We start from the raw sequence: 21,433 nt of genomic DNA, 5'->3' as shown, positions 1-21,433 counted from the left end.
TTATTTGTTATCACGCCATATATGTGTAGATAGTGGATGTGGTAGCACTTGATGTTTCGACTTGAGAGCCTTTGGGGGTGGGGCGAGCGGGGGTCGCGGGGAGGGGGAGGGGGGGGCACTTGGCCGCCGGCAGACACGCGGTAGTGAGGTTGTGTTGGTGTGGTTGCAGTTGGGTTGCGCGTTACACTGCATGCTCCGACCAAATCTACACTCCACAGCGGCACCAGCGCCAACCACAAACCCGCCACAAACGACACGCAGGAATAGGTACTAAATTATGTTTATTTTTTTTTCATTTATGTGTTTTGTGTTGCGCATCGCGCGCTGCGGCTGTTCACCGAATTAGACGCATTCGACGTTTGAAGTAAATCGCTGCTGATGGCACAATAATAATTTAGAACGCATTTTTTATATCGAACTCTAAAGCAACATTTGAATGCATATATTCGTGTTTTGGTTTGCATCGGCTTTCAGTTTGATCTAACACTAACGTTTTACTCAAAATTTTTCATTAACCTTTAACCAGACTCGATGCGACCGCATCGGTAACCCGCCTCTCACATGATAAAAATTTGAATAAAAATAATCGCGAAAGGACTCAGCCCTCGCACTGTACATAAACATACCGCCCCGAGCGTTATGCATGATCGAAATCGTGTGTTTTCCTGTTGAATTTCAGGTAGTAAGAAGGGCAAGTCGCGCGCGAGCGCCGAGCGGGACGACAGCGCGCTCGACCTGTCGGATCTGGACTTGAGCTCGATACAGTTCTCGGAGCGCGAGATGCGCGCGCTGTCGGGGCTCACGCCGGCGCTGTCGCGGCGCCTGCAGCGCGAGCTGCTCGCGCACCTGCCGCACCTGCCGCCCCGCGCCGCCCGGGAGCTGCGCCGCACGCTGTCGCTGTCCGCCCCCGCACCGCCCCCGCGCGCCGCCCGCACGCCCTCCGCCCACGACGCGCCCGACCGCGACCCGCCTTCCGACCAGCCCGCCGCAGAACCGACCACCGACACCGAACCCAAACCGGACCCGCAACCGGAAAGCGTAGATAACGACGTGCCCGAAGTTACCGCTTCCCATTTCTGCACGCTCCCCCGGCTGCGGCGCCGCTCGTCCGCCACGCGGGAAGTCACGTCGCCCACCTCGGATGCGAGCGGAGATTACGCGAATAAAGTGGACTCGTCTCTGCGGGAGTCGAGCCGGTCGCGGTCGGGCGCGCGCGACACGCCCGACCGCCCCCTGCTGCGTAAATATCTGACCGACCGCACGAGCTCATTGGATGAAACTTACACTACGGACGGCGGCAGCATCCTCACGGACCCGAGCTACATTGCGGCGTACGGCTCGCCCGCTTTAGGAAACTCCTCGTCGTTAGGCTTTAGGCGTCACTCTATGAGGCTGTCTGGCGATCAACCTAGAAAACGAATATCTAGATTCCTCAGGTCGGATTTCTTCGAATCTCCCCCGGAAGAGAGTCTATACGCTAAACATAAAAAAGAGAAAGAGTTGGAGACGCAAAAGATACTCAAAGAGATAAGAGAAAAGAAAAACAAATGTGCGGAAAACGTCGCAAACGGTTCGACCGATGTGAAAGAATCTCAAAATAACTCTCTCGAAAATGATTCGTTTCGAAAGTGTTTGTCGCCCACCGGAATATTGTTGGGGAAAGATCGCAGCCGGTCGAATACTCCTTTCTTTCCTATTTTAGATAACATTAAAGAAAACATCGGTGACTCTTCATCACTATCTAATAAACGACTAACGAAAAAGGAACTCGATGATCCACAAACTACGGGACAAGATGGTGATGTCGTTAACAACAAAGATACAAAGTTGGTGAGACCAAAGAGTTATCCTGCGAAAAATGTAAGCGCATTCGATAATACGACCAAAAACATTGTAGACGAAAAAAATCATAAAGATATTGACGCTATTGACAATAAACAAGCCCCGCGTGAATCTAAGCTATTGAGGCCTAAAAGCTATCCTAATAGCACTATAACGCAAGAGAAAAGTTTCCTTAAAGACACCAAAAAGGACGAATCAAAGAATATTGCTTCGAAAGAAAATTCTGCAAGTCCAGAAATGAAGAGTGATATCGAAGTTAGTTTTAATATTACATTACCAAGAAAATCTAAAGTTTCACTTACATCAAATGTTGAATCTGGACAAATTCAAGAAGGCTTGAATGATAAAGACAAATCGAAAAATAGAGAGATTATAAAAAAGAATGGTGCAACTGATGGTACATCATCGAGTCTAGTTTTAAAGAAGTATCAAATAGTAAATTCTATAGACAAGGAAAAGTCACAAAATGTCGAACAAAAGATAATTAGTAATGGATCGGAAACCAGCAATAATAATTCAACAATAATTAAAGATTCTGAAATTACTAAAAACAGTAAAATTACAAATAATTCCATTAAAAAAGATGACTCAAAACTTAAAAACGCTGATAGTGAACAAAGCGAGAAAAAAGTAGCCGTGAAAAAGAAAATAATTAAAAAAGTTTCATCAAAATCAAAGACTGACTTAGGAAATAACCAAGACGTAAATGATACTAAATCCACTTCCGAAAAAAAGAAGGTCGTGAAAAAACAAAAGGATAAAACTCCCGAAGATAGTTCCAAAACAACAACTACTACAAAAAAGAAATCAATGCTGCAATCTATAGGTCATAAACTAGAGAAATTTACTTCTTCAAAATCCAACTCGCCAGAAAAGAGTCAAAACAGTTCAACAAATAGTGAAAATAAAAAAGAAACATCTAAATTAAGTAGGACTCAAAGAGAACATTCTGTACCAGTAGAGCCTCCAACTGAATCAAACTTAATAAAGCGAGCCGTTACGATAACTGATGTTGCAGCTCTCGAGAATCAAAATAACGCCCAGAATAAAACAACTGTATCTAAAGTACTAGGACTATTTAAAAAATTCGATGCAAAAGATAAATCTACAAAAGCAGTAGTATCTGAAAAACCATCAATAGACAACTTAACGATAAACGAATGCGATGTACTGCTTAAAGATGCTGATTTTTTAGAAAATGATAATGAAAAAGCAAGAAGGCCGTCGTCCCTGTTATTAAATGGATTAAATCGAAAAAGTAAATATAATAAAGCAAACAATGACAACGTTAATGATACTTTATTAGAAATTGATGAAAAACCGCTAAAAAATGAAATCGAAAACGAATCGAGTCGAAAGAATATTAGAAATTCATTAAAATTAGATTTTTCAAAACTACCTAGAGTTAAAAAAATAGTTCCTACAAATCCTGTGATAGAACCTCAAATAATGGACACCTCTTTAGACAAGGAAAGCAACAGAAAAATATACGAAGAAGAGAAAAATGGAGTGATATCAGACGGAACGGGAAAGTTGGACTTGAGCGACACTATCAGTAGAAGTAGATCTAGAAGTAGATCAGTATATTCTAATTCTGATGTTAAATCAGACCAAAGTGCTGAAATTAAAGACAAAAATCCCCTGTCTCCTAGCAGTCTACGGCCTTTACGTAGCCACGATTCCACGACCCCTGAAAAAGAGGATATAGTGGACAGAATACGAAGGAAAAGTTTTTATTCTAGATTTAACGAAAAGAAACAAAGGAGAAAAAGTAATTTAGTCGGTCCAGGTGCAACTGAGTATGATCCCGTAGCGAGACTTTACTCGCAACCTTCGGAAACGAAATATGATGTTTCTCCTACCTCTCCCAGTACATACGACTTATCGCCTGGATATTCCGTCGCATCCGACCTGTCGCCGTCGACAGATCGCTATAGATCTCTCCTTGCCGACTTGCCCGTCAATACTAGAAGTAATTTACGATACGATGGAATAAATGATAAAGTGGACACGTACAGATCTCTCGATAGAAATGACCTTCGAAAATATTCAGGGGGACGCAGCTACCTCGACTACGATCAGCCTTTGTCCTATAGTCAGAACAGATATTCGAGAACGAAGTCCCTAATGGACAGTTCAGACGGCACAGAAAATCTTAGTCTTAGTTTACTTAGAGAACCCCAAAAATATAACAGAACAAATTCCATGTATTCACCCGGAAACTACGCCACATATCGGCCTAAGCGTACCCGCAACCCTGCAATAATACTAAAAGAGAGCGAAAAAGAACCGAGTCCAGAAAATATTCTTGAAAAAATTCGACAAAGAAAATATTCGATCAGTGTCACGAGAAAGCCCGAACCAGAAAAGGACTCGCTGTCAAGGTGTGTATATTGTAATCTATTTATGTACCGTAAATAATCTTGAATAACTCTTCCAATAAAAAGATTTTACTCTTGTGCACGCTTCATGCTTTTGTATTAAATTTTTATAGCACTAATGCTTCAAGATTGACAGTTATGTTTATAAATATTTTGAAACTCGAATCGTCTCATGTAGATAAATTTAATATAGATAATATATCATTCGAGCACTACTTTTCTATTACTTTATAAATGAGTCTGTATGTAATTTCATATTAACGCAAGAAAATTAAGTAGAATTAAAAAAGAATAGAGTATTTTCACATAGGGCACACCATTTATAATATCACAATAATATATAAACACACGTCATCTGGTGTGATAAAGATTTTGGTGTAATTAATTTCAGATCCACTGGCTCACCTAAAAGCGAAGGCGACGGTACAGAACGCTCTGCGAAAGGCGACTGAGAGGCGCTACTAGCGATGTATTTACACCGCACTTGTTACTTTTCTCTTTACATAAGCATTTTCACTCTATCCATTTGTTCGAATCTACTGAAGTCTAGATATTTGAAACGAATCTCCGTTATGTTTTCTTGCTAATGTCCTGTTGTTGAGCATAGAGATATCTTGCCAATCGAGTAGTCTGCTTGCATTTGCATAGTTTGTACTTAGACTAATGCACATAAAATCTCATTAGTGGCAAATTAGGAGTAAAATTTCGGTAGGTGTTATCGTCATCGATCATCTTAGCTGTGATGTTGTCATTTTTGCTTTTTAATATATGTATATTACGAACGATATGCGTTAAAATAATAATCAAAATCAAACGCCAAATGTACTTTTTGTATATTTATTAAAATTTTATATGAATATATAATGCCAAATATTGTTGAACCATAATATGAATTGAAATCAGATTAATTGTGAATTGAATCTTATGTGCCTTTATATAAACCGAAAGCGACTGGATTTGTCCATTTTATTGAGAGACATGAAATGACACGATTTACTGTGTGTTTGCACAAATATATTTATAACTCAACATATTTTAATAATTAAGTTACTATTAATTGACTTATAACTATGCGCTTCCCTGAGTCAATCTTAAGTTAAAATGTTGATAATTTATCAGATAGTATTGTTTGCTAAGTCATGTAACAGTTATCGAATAGAATGGTGCTTAGTTAAAAAGTTTTCTTAGACATAAATTGTATTAATAAACATAGTCTCTTACAACGTAAAAGTATTACAGGTATTTAAAGTTCTCGAATTTTATTAAATCTACATAATATTATTTGTTGACAGATCAGAAGTATTTTGAATGATAATATAAGTTTTAACTTCATTTGTTGCCATTTCATTGTTTTACTATATCATATTAAGCCCAAGTTTTATAAGCAATAATGATTTCATCTTTTTTATTCGTATTAAAATTATTTATTAATTTAATCATTAGTATCGAGCTATTTATTTGTGTGTAGTGATTAATAATATTGTTCGGTGTCATAGTTAATGTGAACTCAGAATGTGATTGAATAATATTGTAATTGCTATCACGCGCGTTTTGTATTGAATGTGAATAAATTATAGTTAAAAATAATGGTTTTTTATTTCTCTAACAACCCGAATAACTTCCTAGTTTTTTATTATGATGAAGAAAATATCCTGGCCCTTTATTAATTACCTTTGAGGCCAAGTTCACCTACCTCATAACTTAAATTAAAGTAAAAAATCAAATAAAATCCTTATTTTATCTAAATTACAGAAGGATGAATTTGTTTTCTAATTGTTATTTGATTTGATTTAACTTAAAGCTACTTGAATGATTTTGTATTCTTTTTTAGAGTTTCGAACCTCAAAAGGAAAAAACGGAACCCTTGAGCACTTTGTAGTCTGTCTGTCTGTCAACACCCTTTTCTCAGGAACGCATGGAGGTATCAAGCTGAAATTTGTATTGTACTCTTAAGTCTACGATCACTTGATGCTGTAAAAAATAAAACTTATAAGCCTACCCAGTCAAACGGTACAGCCACAGTATTACAATATTATTTCCTACAGTAAGGAATCGCCTTTGATGTCGCGCGATGCCGCCGCCAGCGTAGGTACTTACGCTGCCACACGAAAATACGCTAGGGTTGCAACAAATGGGAAATAAAACAATTGTGATTATTAATATTATGATGAAATCATTTATTCACATGTACATTCAAAATAATTGCTATTATTAAATCTGATGTAATTATTTGTTCATAAATATATAATTACAGATCACTGCTAAATATTATTTACGTGGACACTTTATTTTTGGATGTTCTTAATTGTATATTATACCATTTAACTAAGTAATGCATTCGCATTGGGATGTACAATCTGATTAGAAAATAATGAGGACAACATATACCTACATAGCTTTGATTTTAATTCAACAGATACAATTAATACAATCTTTCTGAAATATTGTTTCCTTCTGGGATATCAATGTAGATTTACATCCGTAAACGGAACAGTTTGTGCGCGCCATAATAGAATGTGTAAGTACCTATGAATAATAAAATTATTACACAAAAAATACGACTGCGTCGTCCTTTCGCGATAGTTAATGCAAACTCAGCGTGATTGCATTAAGCCTGTCCCAGACAGACGCGGCCTGCGGTGGCGGTGGCGGTGGCGGTCAGTTGGATGACTTGAAAGTTCTAGGAACGACATAGACAGACGCGGCCTGGACGCGGTCACAGCGCGGCTTACCGCGGCCGCAAGCCCCGCCCTGTCCGCCACCGCTTCTGTGTGAATGAGCGCGCGGACATGAGGCGGTCATTACGCGATCAGTTGTAAATTTTTGCAACAGGCCGCGTGTACCGCGTGAAATTATGCCTATAAACACTGAGTTGTTTATTCAAATAGTGCAAAATTACCCAGTTTTGTATGATACATCACATAAAGACTAAAAAAACAAAAGAATTAAAGACAAAATATGGGCAATAAAAGCAAGAAAACTTCGTACGATTGGCCATTACTAACGTCCACTTGCAGGTGAGACTCGAGAGCTAATGTGCCGCTGTAGGTTAGAATGACCGCCACCGCGGCCGCGGCAGTATATTGTTATCACGGTCAAGCAAGAAGGCAACAGCAGATCGCCACCGCAGGCCGCGTCTGTCTGGGACAGGCTTTAAGCGGCCCGCGTCGCCCGACCCCCCGCCAGTTCCCCTCCGTTTCTCTGTACAAGTACATTCGTCGCCATACTCATACATATCGCCTGTAGGAAATATGGTAATACTGTGGTACAGCCGTAAATACTGAAATTTACGCAAACTTTGACATTTGCAAGGAAATCAAAACCTACAGGGTTATGGGGATAAACACATTCTTGAAATTTGGTACAAAGTAACGTCATAAATCTATACTAATATCACACCCCGGACACTCCATACAAAATGATTGTTTTGACAGTCACACTGTAGAGACTGCAAATGTGTGTGTTAACGCTTTATGGTTGGCACATTTGTGACTAGCGTAAAAAAAAATTCGCGTTTTTCTGATGAAATACATCCGTAAACAGCACAATATTTAACCATTTTCTACGAAAAACGATAATCACAAATCCAAAATAATAAAATTACTTTATGTCAATTTGATTAATGTTGTCAATCTTCGTTGCGTTTCGTCTAATGCCGGCACTTCACATAGGCCAACGCGTTCGCAAGCGCGTTGGCACATGCACTTGTCCAATGTGTAGAACGGGCGTTCGCGCGCTCGTGGTAGGTATTTGAACGTTGGCCAGCGCGCTCGCGAGCTTGCCGCGCGGTGTCGGAAACATCAAAGGACACTTGTCGCAAGCTTGGCGCACCATCCACACATTGGCCGCGCGATCAGTTTGACTGTAGCAGCTATCAGGAGTGCACGTTTTTTTCGTGCGGCGAATTAACACCTAACTTGACAAAATGGCGAACAATATGAGTAACGAGGAAACATTTAAATTTATTGAGCTCTATCAGAGTGAAAACTGCCTGTAGAACCCAAAAAATAAGTACCATAAAAATAAAAATGTTGTACCTATGTATTAAAAGTGCAAAATAAATAAGGTTCTTGGACATGCCGTTTTTCTCACAATGTTTTACTTCACAAAGAGCATCCTACTTTAATATTATTTATTTATTCAATTTATTTCAGATAATTGCAATATCCATATAATTGTTAGTATCTTGGTACCTTAAAAACTACGTTAGTATTAAAATTACACAATTAATTATTAACAATACTATTTTAAATCAAAATGTGCTTGAGACATGGATTTTAATCCAATGTCTCAAGACATTGCATTATAAATGTGAAAGTGTGTTTATTTCTTTGTTTGTTACATCCATTTTGAATACGTCCGCACATTGGCTCGAACCAAACCATACTGAACGACCTTCCAATGTGTGGATTACTCACAAGCGCGTTTGCAAGCGCACCGCCAGCGCGCTGGCGAATGCGCTGGCCTATGTGTAGAGGCGACTTAAGACGTCGTTGGTACTTGGTATCGTGGAGCGGGGAAATGGGTACCATAACATGTCTGATCGTGCGGGGTGAGGTAAGTGTTTAATTTTGGCGGGAGGCGGAGAGTGTCCGTTCTGTAGCGTTTAGCTACTATTATGTATTCTGTGCTAATATTATAAAGAGGAAAGGTTTGTATGTATGTATCATGTATGGTTTTCACGCATAAACTACTGGACTGATTTTGATGAAATTTGGTACAAACAATCTTTAGATCCTGAGAAAGAACATAGGCTACCTTTTATCGCGAAATATGTACCACGGGCAAAGTCGGGGCGGACCGCTAGTCACAGATATAGGAACAATTACGATAGAGTAAAAATTGCAAAAAAAAAATCATAATTTTTAATTATATATAAAAAAAAAATATATTTATTAAAAGTTTAATAATTTTAAAGTTTTCGGTCTGTCAACACCCTTTTTCTCAAGAAAGCATGGAGGAATCAAGCTGAAATTTATGTCCCATAACGATGTGAAATCAAACTAAAATAAACCAACGCAATCCAATTATACAGCCGTTTTATTCGCCAAATTATCGCAAATTTCGACATTCGCAAGGGAATCAAAACCTACGTTAAATTAAGAAAAGCTAGCATACATATTTTTAGAGTTACAACTGATAAAAAAAGGTTTGTTCGGAGTCCTCGGTGCGTGAGTCCGTCTCGCAATTGGCCGGTTTTGTCTTTTTATGCGTAGGTAAAACGTAATTATTCATATAATAATATGTTGACTTCTACATACTCTAGCGGTTAGCCTAGTATCTGATAGGTACCTAGATGAAAGTCGATCTCTTGTGGGCCGCTAGTTTGTTTACACAAATTTATGAATTTATCGCTACGATATTATAAGCCCGTAAGTATGCGCTTTGCGTAAGTAGGAGGCATTATCTACTTTTTGAACATTACTGACAAATTAGTGAATCCAAAAATTGACTTAAAATTGGAATACATATTTAATTTTTGAAAATTTTTCTGATATTAATACGATAAAATTAGTACTAAGTAGTAAGTAGAAATTCTATTACGATTCTTGATAAGGCGTTGGTCATATGCAGACTACTACCTACAGTACTTGCTCTGTGCTGGAGACCTCCCTAGCCAAACTTTCAAGTTATTAGTTCGCCACTGAGGCTATACAATGACGGATCCTTAATAAACTAAACCTCCAATATAGCCTAATTTATACGCATAAACAAATTAGATATAATATGGACGGATCATAAAACCATCCAAAACATTTTAAGTACCTATTAGGTATCTAGCTCTGGCTTATGCCGTGTTGTCGAAGAAAAACGCCTTTCCGTGTGATTTCCGGGATAATAAGTTGCCTATGTGTTATTCTGGGTCTTCAAAAACCTGCATGTAAAATTTCATTGTAATAGGTTCAGAAGTATTTGCGTGAAAGAGTTACCAGCATCCATACATACATAAAAACTTGCGTAATCTTGAATAAGCATGTATTGGAAAAGTTTGTCGACTTGATTCGTACATATATCATCATCATCATCATCATCATCATCAGCCCATATACGTTCCCACTGCTGGGACACGGGCCTCCTATGAGGGTACAGGCCATAATCCACCACGCTGGCCAAGTGCGGGTTGGCGGATTAAACATATATATAGGAAATAGAAATACCATGCTTATTTATTTCATTTCAACTACTTACTTGGTAGATCGCTTGCTCAAGCGACTATTCATGGATTATTTGTTTGATTGTGTGAAGGCGTGTGATTATGCATCAAATACAATGCCAATTCTATGGAATCTGATTAGCAAGCTGTGTTTTTTAATTGTATTATAGTTTAAGGTTTTTTTTTTTTTTTTTTAAAGGCACCCGTCATCACAGGGTGTTCGCGCCACCTCTGGATTATAGTCCAGAGACTTTTCTTGCTTTTTTTTTTTTTGTTTTTTCAATTTTTAGAAATATTAACATACTGGTTACTCACATAATATAAATATAAATTATAGTTTAAGGTTACAATAAAACAAAAGTGACTTTCTAAATATTTTATTGGCCACAAATACATAATATGTAGCAATATACATTCAGATTGTAAAATGAATAATGTACCGGCATATATTCGATCACGGTATAAAATACACATACATAGACATTTCAAGTTTTAAGAACTTCTTGCTGCTTTTTCACAATAGAATACCAGAGACAGTAAAAATATTGTTTTGAGACATTTAATTCGAAAATAAAATTAATACAATTGGTAAATTAATATCAAATTCATATACGGCAGTTTCTTAACATCTATTAGTTATTGATTATGTAGACAATTACGCCGCAAGTTTTTCCAGTTCCTCGAAGTATTTGCTGTCGTCTTCAGCGAGTTTTTCTAGAATGTCGTCTGGCTTGGTTGTGGGGAAGCGTTGTACCCACGACGCTATCATACCCTCTGCGGTGGCTGGGTAACGTTTTAGCTCAACTTCATCACCTGGAAAATTGATATTGATATTATTAGTGCTGATATATTTTTATATTTCAAATTAAAAATAGTTTATGGCATATGCCAGACAAATTTAAAGTACATACTAACATTGTATTAGCCGTATTTATTTTGCACAATATATCCTACCTTTAGCCTCAGTATTCGGCTGCACGAAGATATTCCGTGGCTGCTTATGCATCAGCACTATATCCCGCCACTTGCCCCAGCAGCCCGCCAGCCGGCTGTACTCGCCGAACAGCTTCTCGCCCGCCGCCGAGTCACCCGTTGCTTTTATGGTTTGGAGTTTTACTAGAAACTCGCCTGCGAAAGAAAAAATCGAAAAAATTTAGAAAAAGAAAAGTTCTTATAGGATGGGCGCAAACGGGCCATCTACCACAGCCACTAGTAGCCAGCGACAGCCACTTGACACATATTTTCATACATGTATTTTGTCGCGGACACTACTGTGGTGAGTGTTCGCCACCAGCATACGTATGCGGTGCGTCTATACAAAACGCGTTCTCAATACAGTTGTGTATCGCCACGAGCCCATACAACTGCGCGGGCTCGATGTTTATTTGTTCCAACTTTCTATGCAATGTGACCAGAGTCATTACAGAAAATAAATTATTTTTACGATATCAAATATCAATATTTTAAACCAATTTTGTAGCGTGATAAGGAAATAAAGAAGTATTTTTGGTAATTATTTGTTTGGTTTGATATAGTTTTATTTCATATAAGAATATACAAAAAGCTTATTTTTGTCGGATTAAAGAGGCAAATTTATGTTATATTTTTAAAACATTTAATACATATTATAATAATTATTAATAGCACTCACCAATAATTCTCTTTCCATCGGTGGGAAGACGAGTTCTATCAAGGGTCATCAGTAGATCCTTGCCAGGTTCCGTCTCAGTGATTGTGAGCATACCGTCGCCTTCCAGTTCGAGGAGTCGCATCAAAACGAAGCGAGCCCTGGCGTGAGCCTAAATTGATGTAATAAAAAAAAATATTTAACAGGAAATGGTTGTTTTATTTCATTATTTTATGTGAATTAGGAAGACTCAGATTTAAGTTATTTTTAAAGCGATTAAGTATGAGTTTGACGTATACAACAAAAATAAAAAATACCATGCTGATATGTTTCAAAGCAAACTGATGTTTTTATTAGTACAATAAATTTCTTGTAAGAATTTGAAACTTGAATGCAGTTAGTATTTATATTAAACTAGTGGTCCGCCACGGCTTCGCCCGTGGTACATATTTCGCAATAAAAGGTAGCCTATGTCCTTTCTCGGGTATCAAAATATCTCCATACCAAATTTCATGCAAATTGGTTCAGTAGTTTAGGCGTGATTGAGTTACAGACAGACAGACAGAGTTACTTTCGCATTTATAATATTAGTATGGATTTATATTAAATTGCTTTGAAGGTGCTTTGTGAACTCAAAAGGTTTTGTGCTGCTTGAAATATTCTTTCGTGTTTTGTACTTATCTCGCATTATATATATTTTTAATATGCCACAGTGAAGTAAGTACGCAGCTAGTTATTCACATAAATATTAATTAACACTAACCTGAAGCCAGGTAGAAGTAGACGGTTGGTACATTTCCGTGGCTTTGGCCGCGCCGTTCCACAGCAGGCTGAGCCAGTTCACGTACATCACATCTTGCGCCTCTTGCCCTTCGTAACCGAATATTCTAGAATAATAGTTTTTTGTATCCTTACTTTAATATTTTATACTGAGTTCTATACAAAATCATGCAACATTTGAACTCTATTTATTCCATCTCCCACAAACGCTAAGTTTCGAATTTCGATCAACAAAAGCTTCATCACAAACTAGCCAGTGAAGAATATCGATACTTATTTAAAAAATCAAATACCACATCCCTGGATGAGACTTCATAACAAATTACAAATACTGTAAAAAATTCCACTATAAATGTGGAAAAGGTTTTTTCACAGTAATTGGCATGTAGTATGTAGATAAATGTATAAGTATAATCGCTTTAACTCACTTTAATATCTCCGTATCCAAGGATAGGTACAGTCCGACGGCTTCAGCGCGACACTCTTCGAAAGCGGAGCCGAGCGTTGTGAACTTGCTGTCATATGTTTCGCCTTCCGTGTACCAAGATTCGATTGGCTTGCCTGTTGAATTAATAATTTAATAAAGAAATGAAATAAATAATGATTTAATAAAGAAATAACATTAGGGCATTTGTGATACAGTCCTGTATAAAGTTTATAACAACTTAATTAATTCTAGTACTTTACAAAAAAATGTTGATCATAAATTGAATTAAATTATGGGGGTGAATATAAATTTATGCCTCAATCTCAACTTCTGAAACACTTTTTATACAACTTACCGAGACTACAAGAAAAATCATGTGTTAGTGTCAGGTACACATTAGAAATAATCAGTGGCGTGCCTAGGGTGTAAGGACTGGGCAAGCCCAAATTTTTCGAAGTGTTTGCTGGGTACCCTTTTCTTGAATTAGGTTATACACTGTGTTACTAAGTAGGTACCTATGTTCGTTATAAAACTTATAAAAAATGTGAACATACCGAATCAAATCTTCTAAATCTTCACGCGCGCCCGCAAACAGTTGAGTCAAACGTTTACCATTACAATCATATTAAAATCTATATCTATAAATTATATAAAACTGTATGACATTATATTATAAAATTGTACAGATCATTTATATTCTAATTCAAAACGCCGATCTTTCTGAAGGAAATATTTTATAACATCAGAATAGAAGTAGGTAGGTACCTACTTAGGTGATTGTTTTAATTCAATTAACAGCTCTTTCTCAATGACAGTCATTGTTAATTCAGAAAGGCGTTCTTGGCCTTGTGTATTTCTTAAATACGTACCTACCTACCTATGAATTCGATTTAACGCTGAGAAAGCACGCTCCGTGGAAAAACAACTAGCAAGAGTCGTAAATACCAAAATATGTGCAAGTTTCATCAGAAGGCTTCTTCTAACCAATTCTCATTCATGAAATCGATAATTCGTAAACATTACAATTAAAATTTGGTTTATGTTACTTACTGCACAAATCGGGAGTTGGTTTTGATGAAGAAATTAATCGTTGTTTTACAGTAAAGTTTAATGATTTTACCTTTCCCCGCTGAGCACAAAGCAAATCATCACAATTTACAATACAATCTGTGTCGCGACACTTATTTTATCACAAAATTCGAAAAACTTAACCTAAATTACACCGGTATAATCACGCGCTAAACCATACTACAATAATATTCACGAAGTTCGTTCGCGCGACGCGCAATCGTAACTATCTTCACACTGTTAAAGCCCGGCTTTGTTGGCCATATAAATTGCTATAGAATTCTATAGATAGGTATGTAGCTACTTCAACGAAATTTCATACGTTAGAAGAGATAAGCGCAAAGCCCGGTAAAAGCCCACGAGTGCAAGCGAGAGAACTATATGTCACTCAAGAAGGACACCGCACTGTTTATACAAAATACGACTTTATTTAGATAGCAAGAAGGATGAAATTAAAAAGTTTGACTCGAATTCGACATTGTTTGTTGGTGAGTTTTCATTGAATTTCGGAGCAAATTTTGAATTGCTCGTTGCGCGCGAATATTCAAAAGTGAATTTGGGTATTTTCCTGTCTCGTAGCGAATTCCTTAGGCAAGCCGGGCTTTTCGGCTTGTATGAACGTACCGCCACTGGAAATAATAAATTACCTGTTAGAGGATTTTTCACTTTTTCCTTGTCGAAGTTGAATGTGCCGTCAGCGTTTTGCCGCAATAACTTCCCGCTGCCGTGACCGAGGAGTTCATGAAGACCCACTTGCACCTAGCATTTATAAATACAAACATAAACATAGTATGAAGATATGTCTCTAAAGTGAAAATATTTCAGATTTTTAACTTTATTATTTAGACAATTTGATAAATATATAAGTTTTAATAGTTCAGAACTTATTACTTAAACGTATATTCTGGTCGCGACACACAGAAATATATATTTTGATAAAATAGCATTGGTCCGGGAGCCAGAAGCAGATTTTATGACCAAGTTCCTCTCAAGCGGTAATTAGTAAAATGCATCAAAGTATAGTATTATGAAGCCTCGTGAACGTCAGCTGGAGCTCGGTTGGGGGGATGAGCGGTTGTAGCCTCCCACGCACGTAAGAAAAAAAAGTATATTCATTCATTTCCTCTCAGCTAAAAATTTGTCAAATTGTAGCTAACCCAATATCTCAACGAAAAATAATAATCAGCTGGTTACAGCATGGTGTATTATACGTCAGCTGGTGTTTCGAATATAATGAGACATTAACAAAATCATCGAGATACGTGGAATTCCATCAATATCACAAGTCCCCGTAAAAGATAAGTAATAACTTTATTAATTATATATTATACTATTATTTTTTTAATAATTATAGTTAACTAATGTTTTTAATGGGTTATTTCATATTTGTTACACTTTTAGGTAGTTATGTGAATTTGATGATATGATAGTTATTTTTAAATGCAGTTTATAATACATATTTGTAAAAACATGTTTACCGATGTGGCTGAATGTACGTAGTACCCCGATCATGCGCACAACTAACCACCTCCAAGTACCTTATTACTGTCTAAATTATGCTAGCGTGTGTTGCTTGAATTTTTAAAAATAACGATAATAATTAAAGGTACGTCATTTCATCTCAGATGAAAATTTGTGAGCTGATTGTTTATATACTGATGCGATAAATAAAAAAAATCAGTTAGCAATAATTAGAGGAAAACCTAGTCAGTTGATGCATATAAATTGGCAATAGATGCTTCTGTCTAACTCCTATGTAATAACTTTCAAAGTATCAGCTGACGGTTTTTCCACCAAGATACAGCCAGCCGACCTATATAATATATATCCACAGTTACATATAAGCTATCATCAGGTAAATTTTTGTTTGAGAGGAAATCACGGAAAATAATTTTATTTTTTTCATGTTCGAGACACCAGCTGACGTATAATACACCATGTTGTAACCAGCTGATTATTTTTTTTCGTTGAGATATTGGGTTAGCTACAATTTGACAAATTTTTAGCTGAGAGGAAATGAATGAATGTATTTTTTTTTCCTACGTGCGTGGGAGGCTACAACCGCTCACCCCCCCAACCGAGCGCCAGCCGACGTTCACGAGGCTTTATATTACTATACTCTGATGCGTCTGACGAATTATCTCTTGAGAGGAAATAATTAACCAAATTTGCACCTGGCTCCCTAACCAATGTAGGAATAACGTGTGTGTACGTCTATTTACCTCAAAAGCAGCAACCCGGTATTTTTCCAAAAGCTGTTTATCGCCATCAGAAAGGAATGGTATGACTGACTCCTTGTACGCGGCTGGGATCACGTTACCGAGAGATACGTTTTTGAAACCCTCGTTCTGGCGGATTTCATCATCTGTAATAAAAAATAATTTTGTTTTATATTTATATGTGAAGAAAAGAAAATGATACTTAAAACGAAATTAAGTATTTATTATTTAATAAATGCACTCTCAAACCAATTATTATATGTTGGACGTTGTGAAAAACATTAATATAGAATTTTGAAATAGAAAGTAATATCTACTAGTTAAATAAATATCGTTAAAACATTATTCTTTCACATTAATTATAACCTTGAGTTTTATCTTTTAATCACCCATTTTATTTACCTATTTTTTATATCATTATAATAACGACGACGATAAACGACACAAAACCTACAATATATATCAAAAAACGTCCCTTACAATTGGGAATGTTAATGCCAGCTGGAATGCCACTTCCGGAGAAGGTTAGAACATCTAAGCTGGTGAAATCGGGTTTGAGGAAGGTATCTTTCTCCAGATCTTCACCCCAGGGCAACAACTTGATGAACCTCTCTGCTCCATCGACCAGGGTTCCAAACTTTTTGGACATTTCTTTGTTAACCATGGCCACGAAACCTTCGAATTCTCCACGCTGGCCGCTAGGATCGCGATATGTTTCGATGAATCCTTGATATCTGTGAATTAATAAATATTAGTTTTCGATTAGGGATGTTAATGTTGCAATCAAATTGTTAATTGTATGTAAAATTGTAAATCCTATATATGTAATATTTGTAGTAACAACAAGTAGTAAAGATTGAATAAAACAACTTTTCCAATACATATGAACTATAAAAATAAAACAATTTTTCCAATAGGTACATATTATGAACTATAAGAATATATTGTATAATTCATATGAACTATAAGAAACTAAAAAGTGTTCAAAAAGTGCATTTACTGATTTACATCTATTTAAAAGTAGAAAACAACCTTTCTCAAATTGGGTATTAATGTACAAGATACTCACGTTTCAATAATTGGTCCTTTATCCTTGATCCAATATCTGCTTCCCTCTTTATGTTCATTCAAGTCACCCTCGTTGAAACTGTTCACATAATGTTTGAGCATATTCTTTTCATTGTCGTTAGCTGCATATTCTATGGCCTTGGTGAGATTGTCTGACACCAGTTTGAGGAGTGGAGAATAGTCCCCCCGAGTGACTTGGAAATAGGCTCCTTTGTACTTTTCTTTATCCATAGTGATAGGAGCTTTGGATGATTTCTCAACACTCGCCAAGTGTATTGTGTATAATGGCACTAGAAACGAAAATAGGAATAACAGTGTCTATAAACTTTATTCATTTGTGACACTTATCTACAGATTTAAATTAAATATTTAAATTTACTAAAAATATATTATTGTAAGATTCATTTAGTAAATAGCATCATTATAACTAGATTTGAATATCTTTTTTTCGTTGTGGTTTTAAAAATACTTTCAATTTATCTATTACCACATACGTTATGTGAATAAATTAAAATTTCTTGAACAATAAATATCTAAAAACCGCGAAAGTAAATTTAAATTTTAAATTAACAAAAATTCTTACATCCATCATTAGCTGTAGTTTTAAATGTCCGGCAGATGTAAGCTTCGATGCGTTTTGTTTTCATCCAATCATTTACTAAATTGGAATCCTCCTCAGTGCAGTTGCTTGAAAAATATGTTGTCACTCCCTAAAATAAATAATTTAATTAATAATTTAATAATTTTCTAAATAGTGCTACTACCATTTCATGTTATAGCAATTTGGTAGTAAAAAAAATCATTTTTTTGTTTATTCTCAATTTCCTGACAAAATTATCTACTAGTTACAAAAATTTTACAAAGAAGAAAAACAAGTACTAACCTTATCAGCTAGACCCAAACTTGTTAACCTTGGAGCAATACTGTAAATTGCATGGTGAGTGTTTTGCCAAAGTTTTGTGATGTGGGTTGTATCATTTTCATAGGCTTTAGATGATTTCACAATCAATTCAAATGTGGAATCAGGCAGATTAGGAATGAATTTAGTGTCGCCAAATCCCTTGTAGTTACCACTGTTGGCAAATACTCCACCTGCATAGACTAAAAATGCCTGAAAAAAAAATCATGTTCAGAAACTAGTTTTATCATCTTTTATTGTTATCAACTATTTCGATTGGTTATATATTTGAAAAAACCACATAAAAATGTTATACAGGATGTGGTTATCTATTTTTTTTCTATGAACTAGAAAAATGATTTATGATAAGGTTTCAACGTTCAATACTACAATAAAAAAAATTATGAGGAAAAAAAGATCTTTTATATGTTGTTAATTCTGGTATAAATCTGCTACAAATCGAAAATACTGATCTATTGAAGAGAATTTAAATACTATAAAAGTATAAAGTATATTAGCATATTCTTTTATTTTGAACTGTATGTAATCCAGAAATGCATAACAAGTAGCAACCTTGTATTTCTAAGATATATTGTGATATCCAATTGTATATTGTGACATATCTCATCATACTTTTACACAAAAGTTTTTGAATGGATTTTTTTTGACACTGCAGGGATTTTGCTTTTACCAGCTTTTGAATTGCTTTTCCAACAGGTTCGTCCGTAGGCGAAACCATGTAGTACAGTTGTAGTTACTAGTTACCTCTTATTTTTGGTAGTATAAGATTGAAATACAATATCAATTAATGCAATAAATTAAAAATTTAATTATTTTACCTGAAAGTCATCTTCAGATACTCCAGCTTTGCTACATGAGTCTTTCAATTCTTCTATCGGTTCTTCCAAAAATATTCTATGCAACAAAGAAAAGATCTTTGGAGATTCAGGGCTAGTTTGCATTAGTACAATAAGGCCTCCATTCCATGCAGCCTAAAAAAACAATAAATGTATTTTATTTATAATTAATTAATTATTTGTATTTAGATATTACAAACTTAGCAAAGAGGAATTATTGATAAATTATTTAACACCAAATCCAAAGGCAATGCAGCTTTATATGTTTTCATTGTAGAAATGAAAAGAAAAATATAAAAAAATATTACCTGACTTAAATAATGTGCGTAAAGTTTTTCCTGTTTTGTTAAATTCTCGAAAGCTTGTGAGCTGTCTAATTCAACAAATCTTTGATTGTTGGGAAGTAAGAAATTAGATTTATCCATTGCTAAAAAAATAAATGGATTTAGTTATTAGTAGGTATATAGTTGACAATTAATACAAATAGACCATTCTTACAATCGAATTATTAATTAGATAAACTACGAAAAAGTCCAATTCAATTTATAGAAGCTTATTTTTGAATAGACGCGGTAGTCACTATTATATTTGATTAAATAAATAATGCCATCACTCCAGATGTTTACATTACTGTTAGAAATACAAAAACGAAGAAATAAGTTTTGGTACTGACCCTTGGTTAATTTTAACGGCTGATTTATATTCAATTGTGTAGATTTTACGGAGAAACGATTTAATCTATTAAAAACCATTGAATCAGCACAAATGAGCCGGCTTTTGAATAGGTTATTAACAGATCGAAACATTTTCCTTGAAATCGAAAGTATACATACAATATATCAATAAAATTTCTATCATGTACTTACTACGATTTAGTTATTCAATTACGATATAATACAAATTGCCAATACTTAGTGGCTGATACAAGAAATACTGAAAATAGGTAATAAAATTTATATTGTTATCTGAAGCTAAATCAATGAATATCGACAGACGACAGGGCACAGATGACTGTTTCAAATATTACAAGTCGTATTGTCAGATCAAACCACAGTCCACAGCAAACATTATGTGTCAAGTCACAATTTTTGCACTCTGTGGTTTAATTTACTTGCTCTGTGGTTTAATGGTAGGCCAATGACTAATGCCGGCACTACACATAGGCCAACGCGTTGGCAAGCGCGTTGGCACATGCACTTGTCTATGTGTAGAACGGGTGAAATGCGCACTGGTGGTAGGTATTTGAACGTTAACCGGCGCGCTTGCGAGCTTGCCGACTGCAACTTCAAACGACACTTGTCGCAAGCTTGGCGCACCATCCACACATTGGCCAATGACCGCGCGATCGCCGATCAGTTTGACTGTAGCAGCGATCAGGAGTGCACGTTTTTTTCTTGCGGCGAATTAACACCTAACTTGACAAAAAGGCGAACAATATGAGTAACGAGGAAACATTTAAATTTATTGAGCTCTATCAGAGTGAAAACTGCCTGTAGAACCCAAAAAATAAGTACCATAAAAATAAAAAATTTGTATGTATTAAAAGTGCCAAATAAATAAAGTTCTTGGACATGCCGTTTTTCTCACAATGTTTTACTTCACAAAGAGAGAATGCTCACTTTAATATTATTTTAATATTATAAATGTGAAAGTGTGTTTATTTCTTTGTTTGTTACATCCATTTTGAATCCGTCCACACATTGGCTCGAACCAAACCATACTGAACGACCTTCCAATGAGTGGATTACTCACAAGCGCGTTTGCAAGCGCACTGCCAGCGCGTTGGCGAATGCGCTGGCCTATGTGTAGAGGCGACATAAGGAATCCTCACTGGGAATCCTTATTCATTGTGCTAGGTACACAGCTAGGTAGGTGTAGGTATAAAACCCGCAGACGATGCGCTGTCAGCGCTTAAAATAATGTTGCCAGTATTATTAATTTAATTCGTGTTTAATTCAAATTTCAAATGCTCCCAGCAGTGGTGAGTAAAATAGATGTGATTAGGTTTCTGCACGTTTTCTGAGTTTCGCCTCATTGTTTGTGATGAGTATAAAAAATGTTTATTTGTATATCAAGAGAATCGTAAAGATGAAGCTGGTACAAGCAGTTAAT

The 21,433-nt window shown here is 36.1% G+C and overlaps 2 protein-coding genes across 3 annotated transcripts in view; one reads left to right on the top strand and one right to left on the bottom strand.

Moving 5' to 3' along the window:
- The window catches only part of LOC123692833 (protein piccolo), a 31,930-nt gene extending 26,120 nt beyond the window's left edge, over window positions 1-5,810 (top strand). For both annotated transcript variants that reach the window (XM_045637631.1, XM_045637630.1), the window contains 2 exons: window positions 680-4,226; window positions 4,615-5,810. In XM_045637631.1, the coding sequence (XP_045493587.1) occupies window positions 680-4,226; window positions 4,615-4,675 (3,608 nt within the window). In that variant the 3' untranslated portion in view covers window positions 4,676-5,810. The remainder of the gene's footprint in view (window positions 1-679; window positions 4,227-4,614) is intronic.
- Window positions 5,811-10,738: 4,928 nt separating this feature from the next.
- On the bottom strand, window positions 10,739-20,155 carry LOC123692835 (dipeptidyl peptidase 3). The gene is made up of 14 exons (XM_045637632.1): window positions 19,995-20,155; window positions 19,630-19,748; window positions 19,304-19,456; window positions 18,450-18,677; window positions 18,150-18,276; window positions 17,568-17,856; window positions 16,979-17,232; window positions 16,502-16,644; window positions 14,927-15,038; window positions 13,213-13,345; window positions 12,768-12,891; window positions 12,029-12,176; window positions 11,332-11,505; window positions 10,739-11,190 (listed from the first exon to the last, which is right to left on the bottom strand). Exons 1-14 carry the CDS (start codon window positions 20,125-20,127, stop codon window positions 11,033-11,035), a joined length of 2,295 nt encoding a protein of 764 aa, XP_045493588.1. The 5' UTR covers window positions 20,128-20,155; the 3' UTR covers window positions 10,739-11,032.
- Window positions 20,156-21,433: the final 1,278 nt, after the last annotated feature.

Source organism: Colias croceus, chromosome 6 (genome assembly GCF_905220415.1).
Source record: "Colias croceus chromosome 6, ilColCroc2.1".
NCBI classification, from domain to species: Eukaryota; Metazoa; Arthropoda; class Insecta; order Lepidoptera; family Pieridae; genus Colias; species Colias croceus.
This window is presented reverse-complemented; position numbering and strand designations above follow the sequence as displayed.

What these genes read in the sequence shown, in the direction of transcription:
- LOC123692835 (XM_045637632.1), bottom strand. Translation starts at nt 20,127, where the DNA reads ATGTTTCGATCTGTTAATAACCTATTCAAAAGCCGGCTCATTTGTGCT. An exon ending in ACGCACATTATTTAAGTCAG is followed by an intron (nt 19,457 to 19,629) that starts GTAATATTTTTT and finishes TTGTTTTTTTAG; the next exon opens with GCTGCATGGAATGGAGGCCT. An exon ending in AACTACAGCTAATGATGGAT is followed by an intron (nt 17,857 to 18,149) that starts GTAAGAATTTTT and finishes TTTCGTTTCTAG; the next exon opens with TGCCATTATACACAATACAC.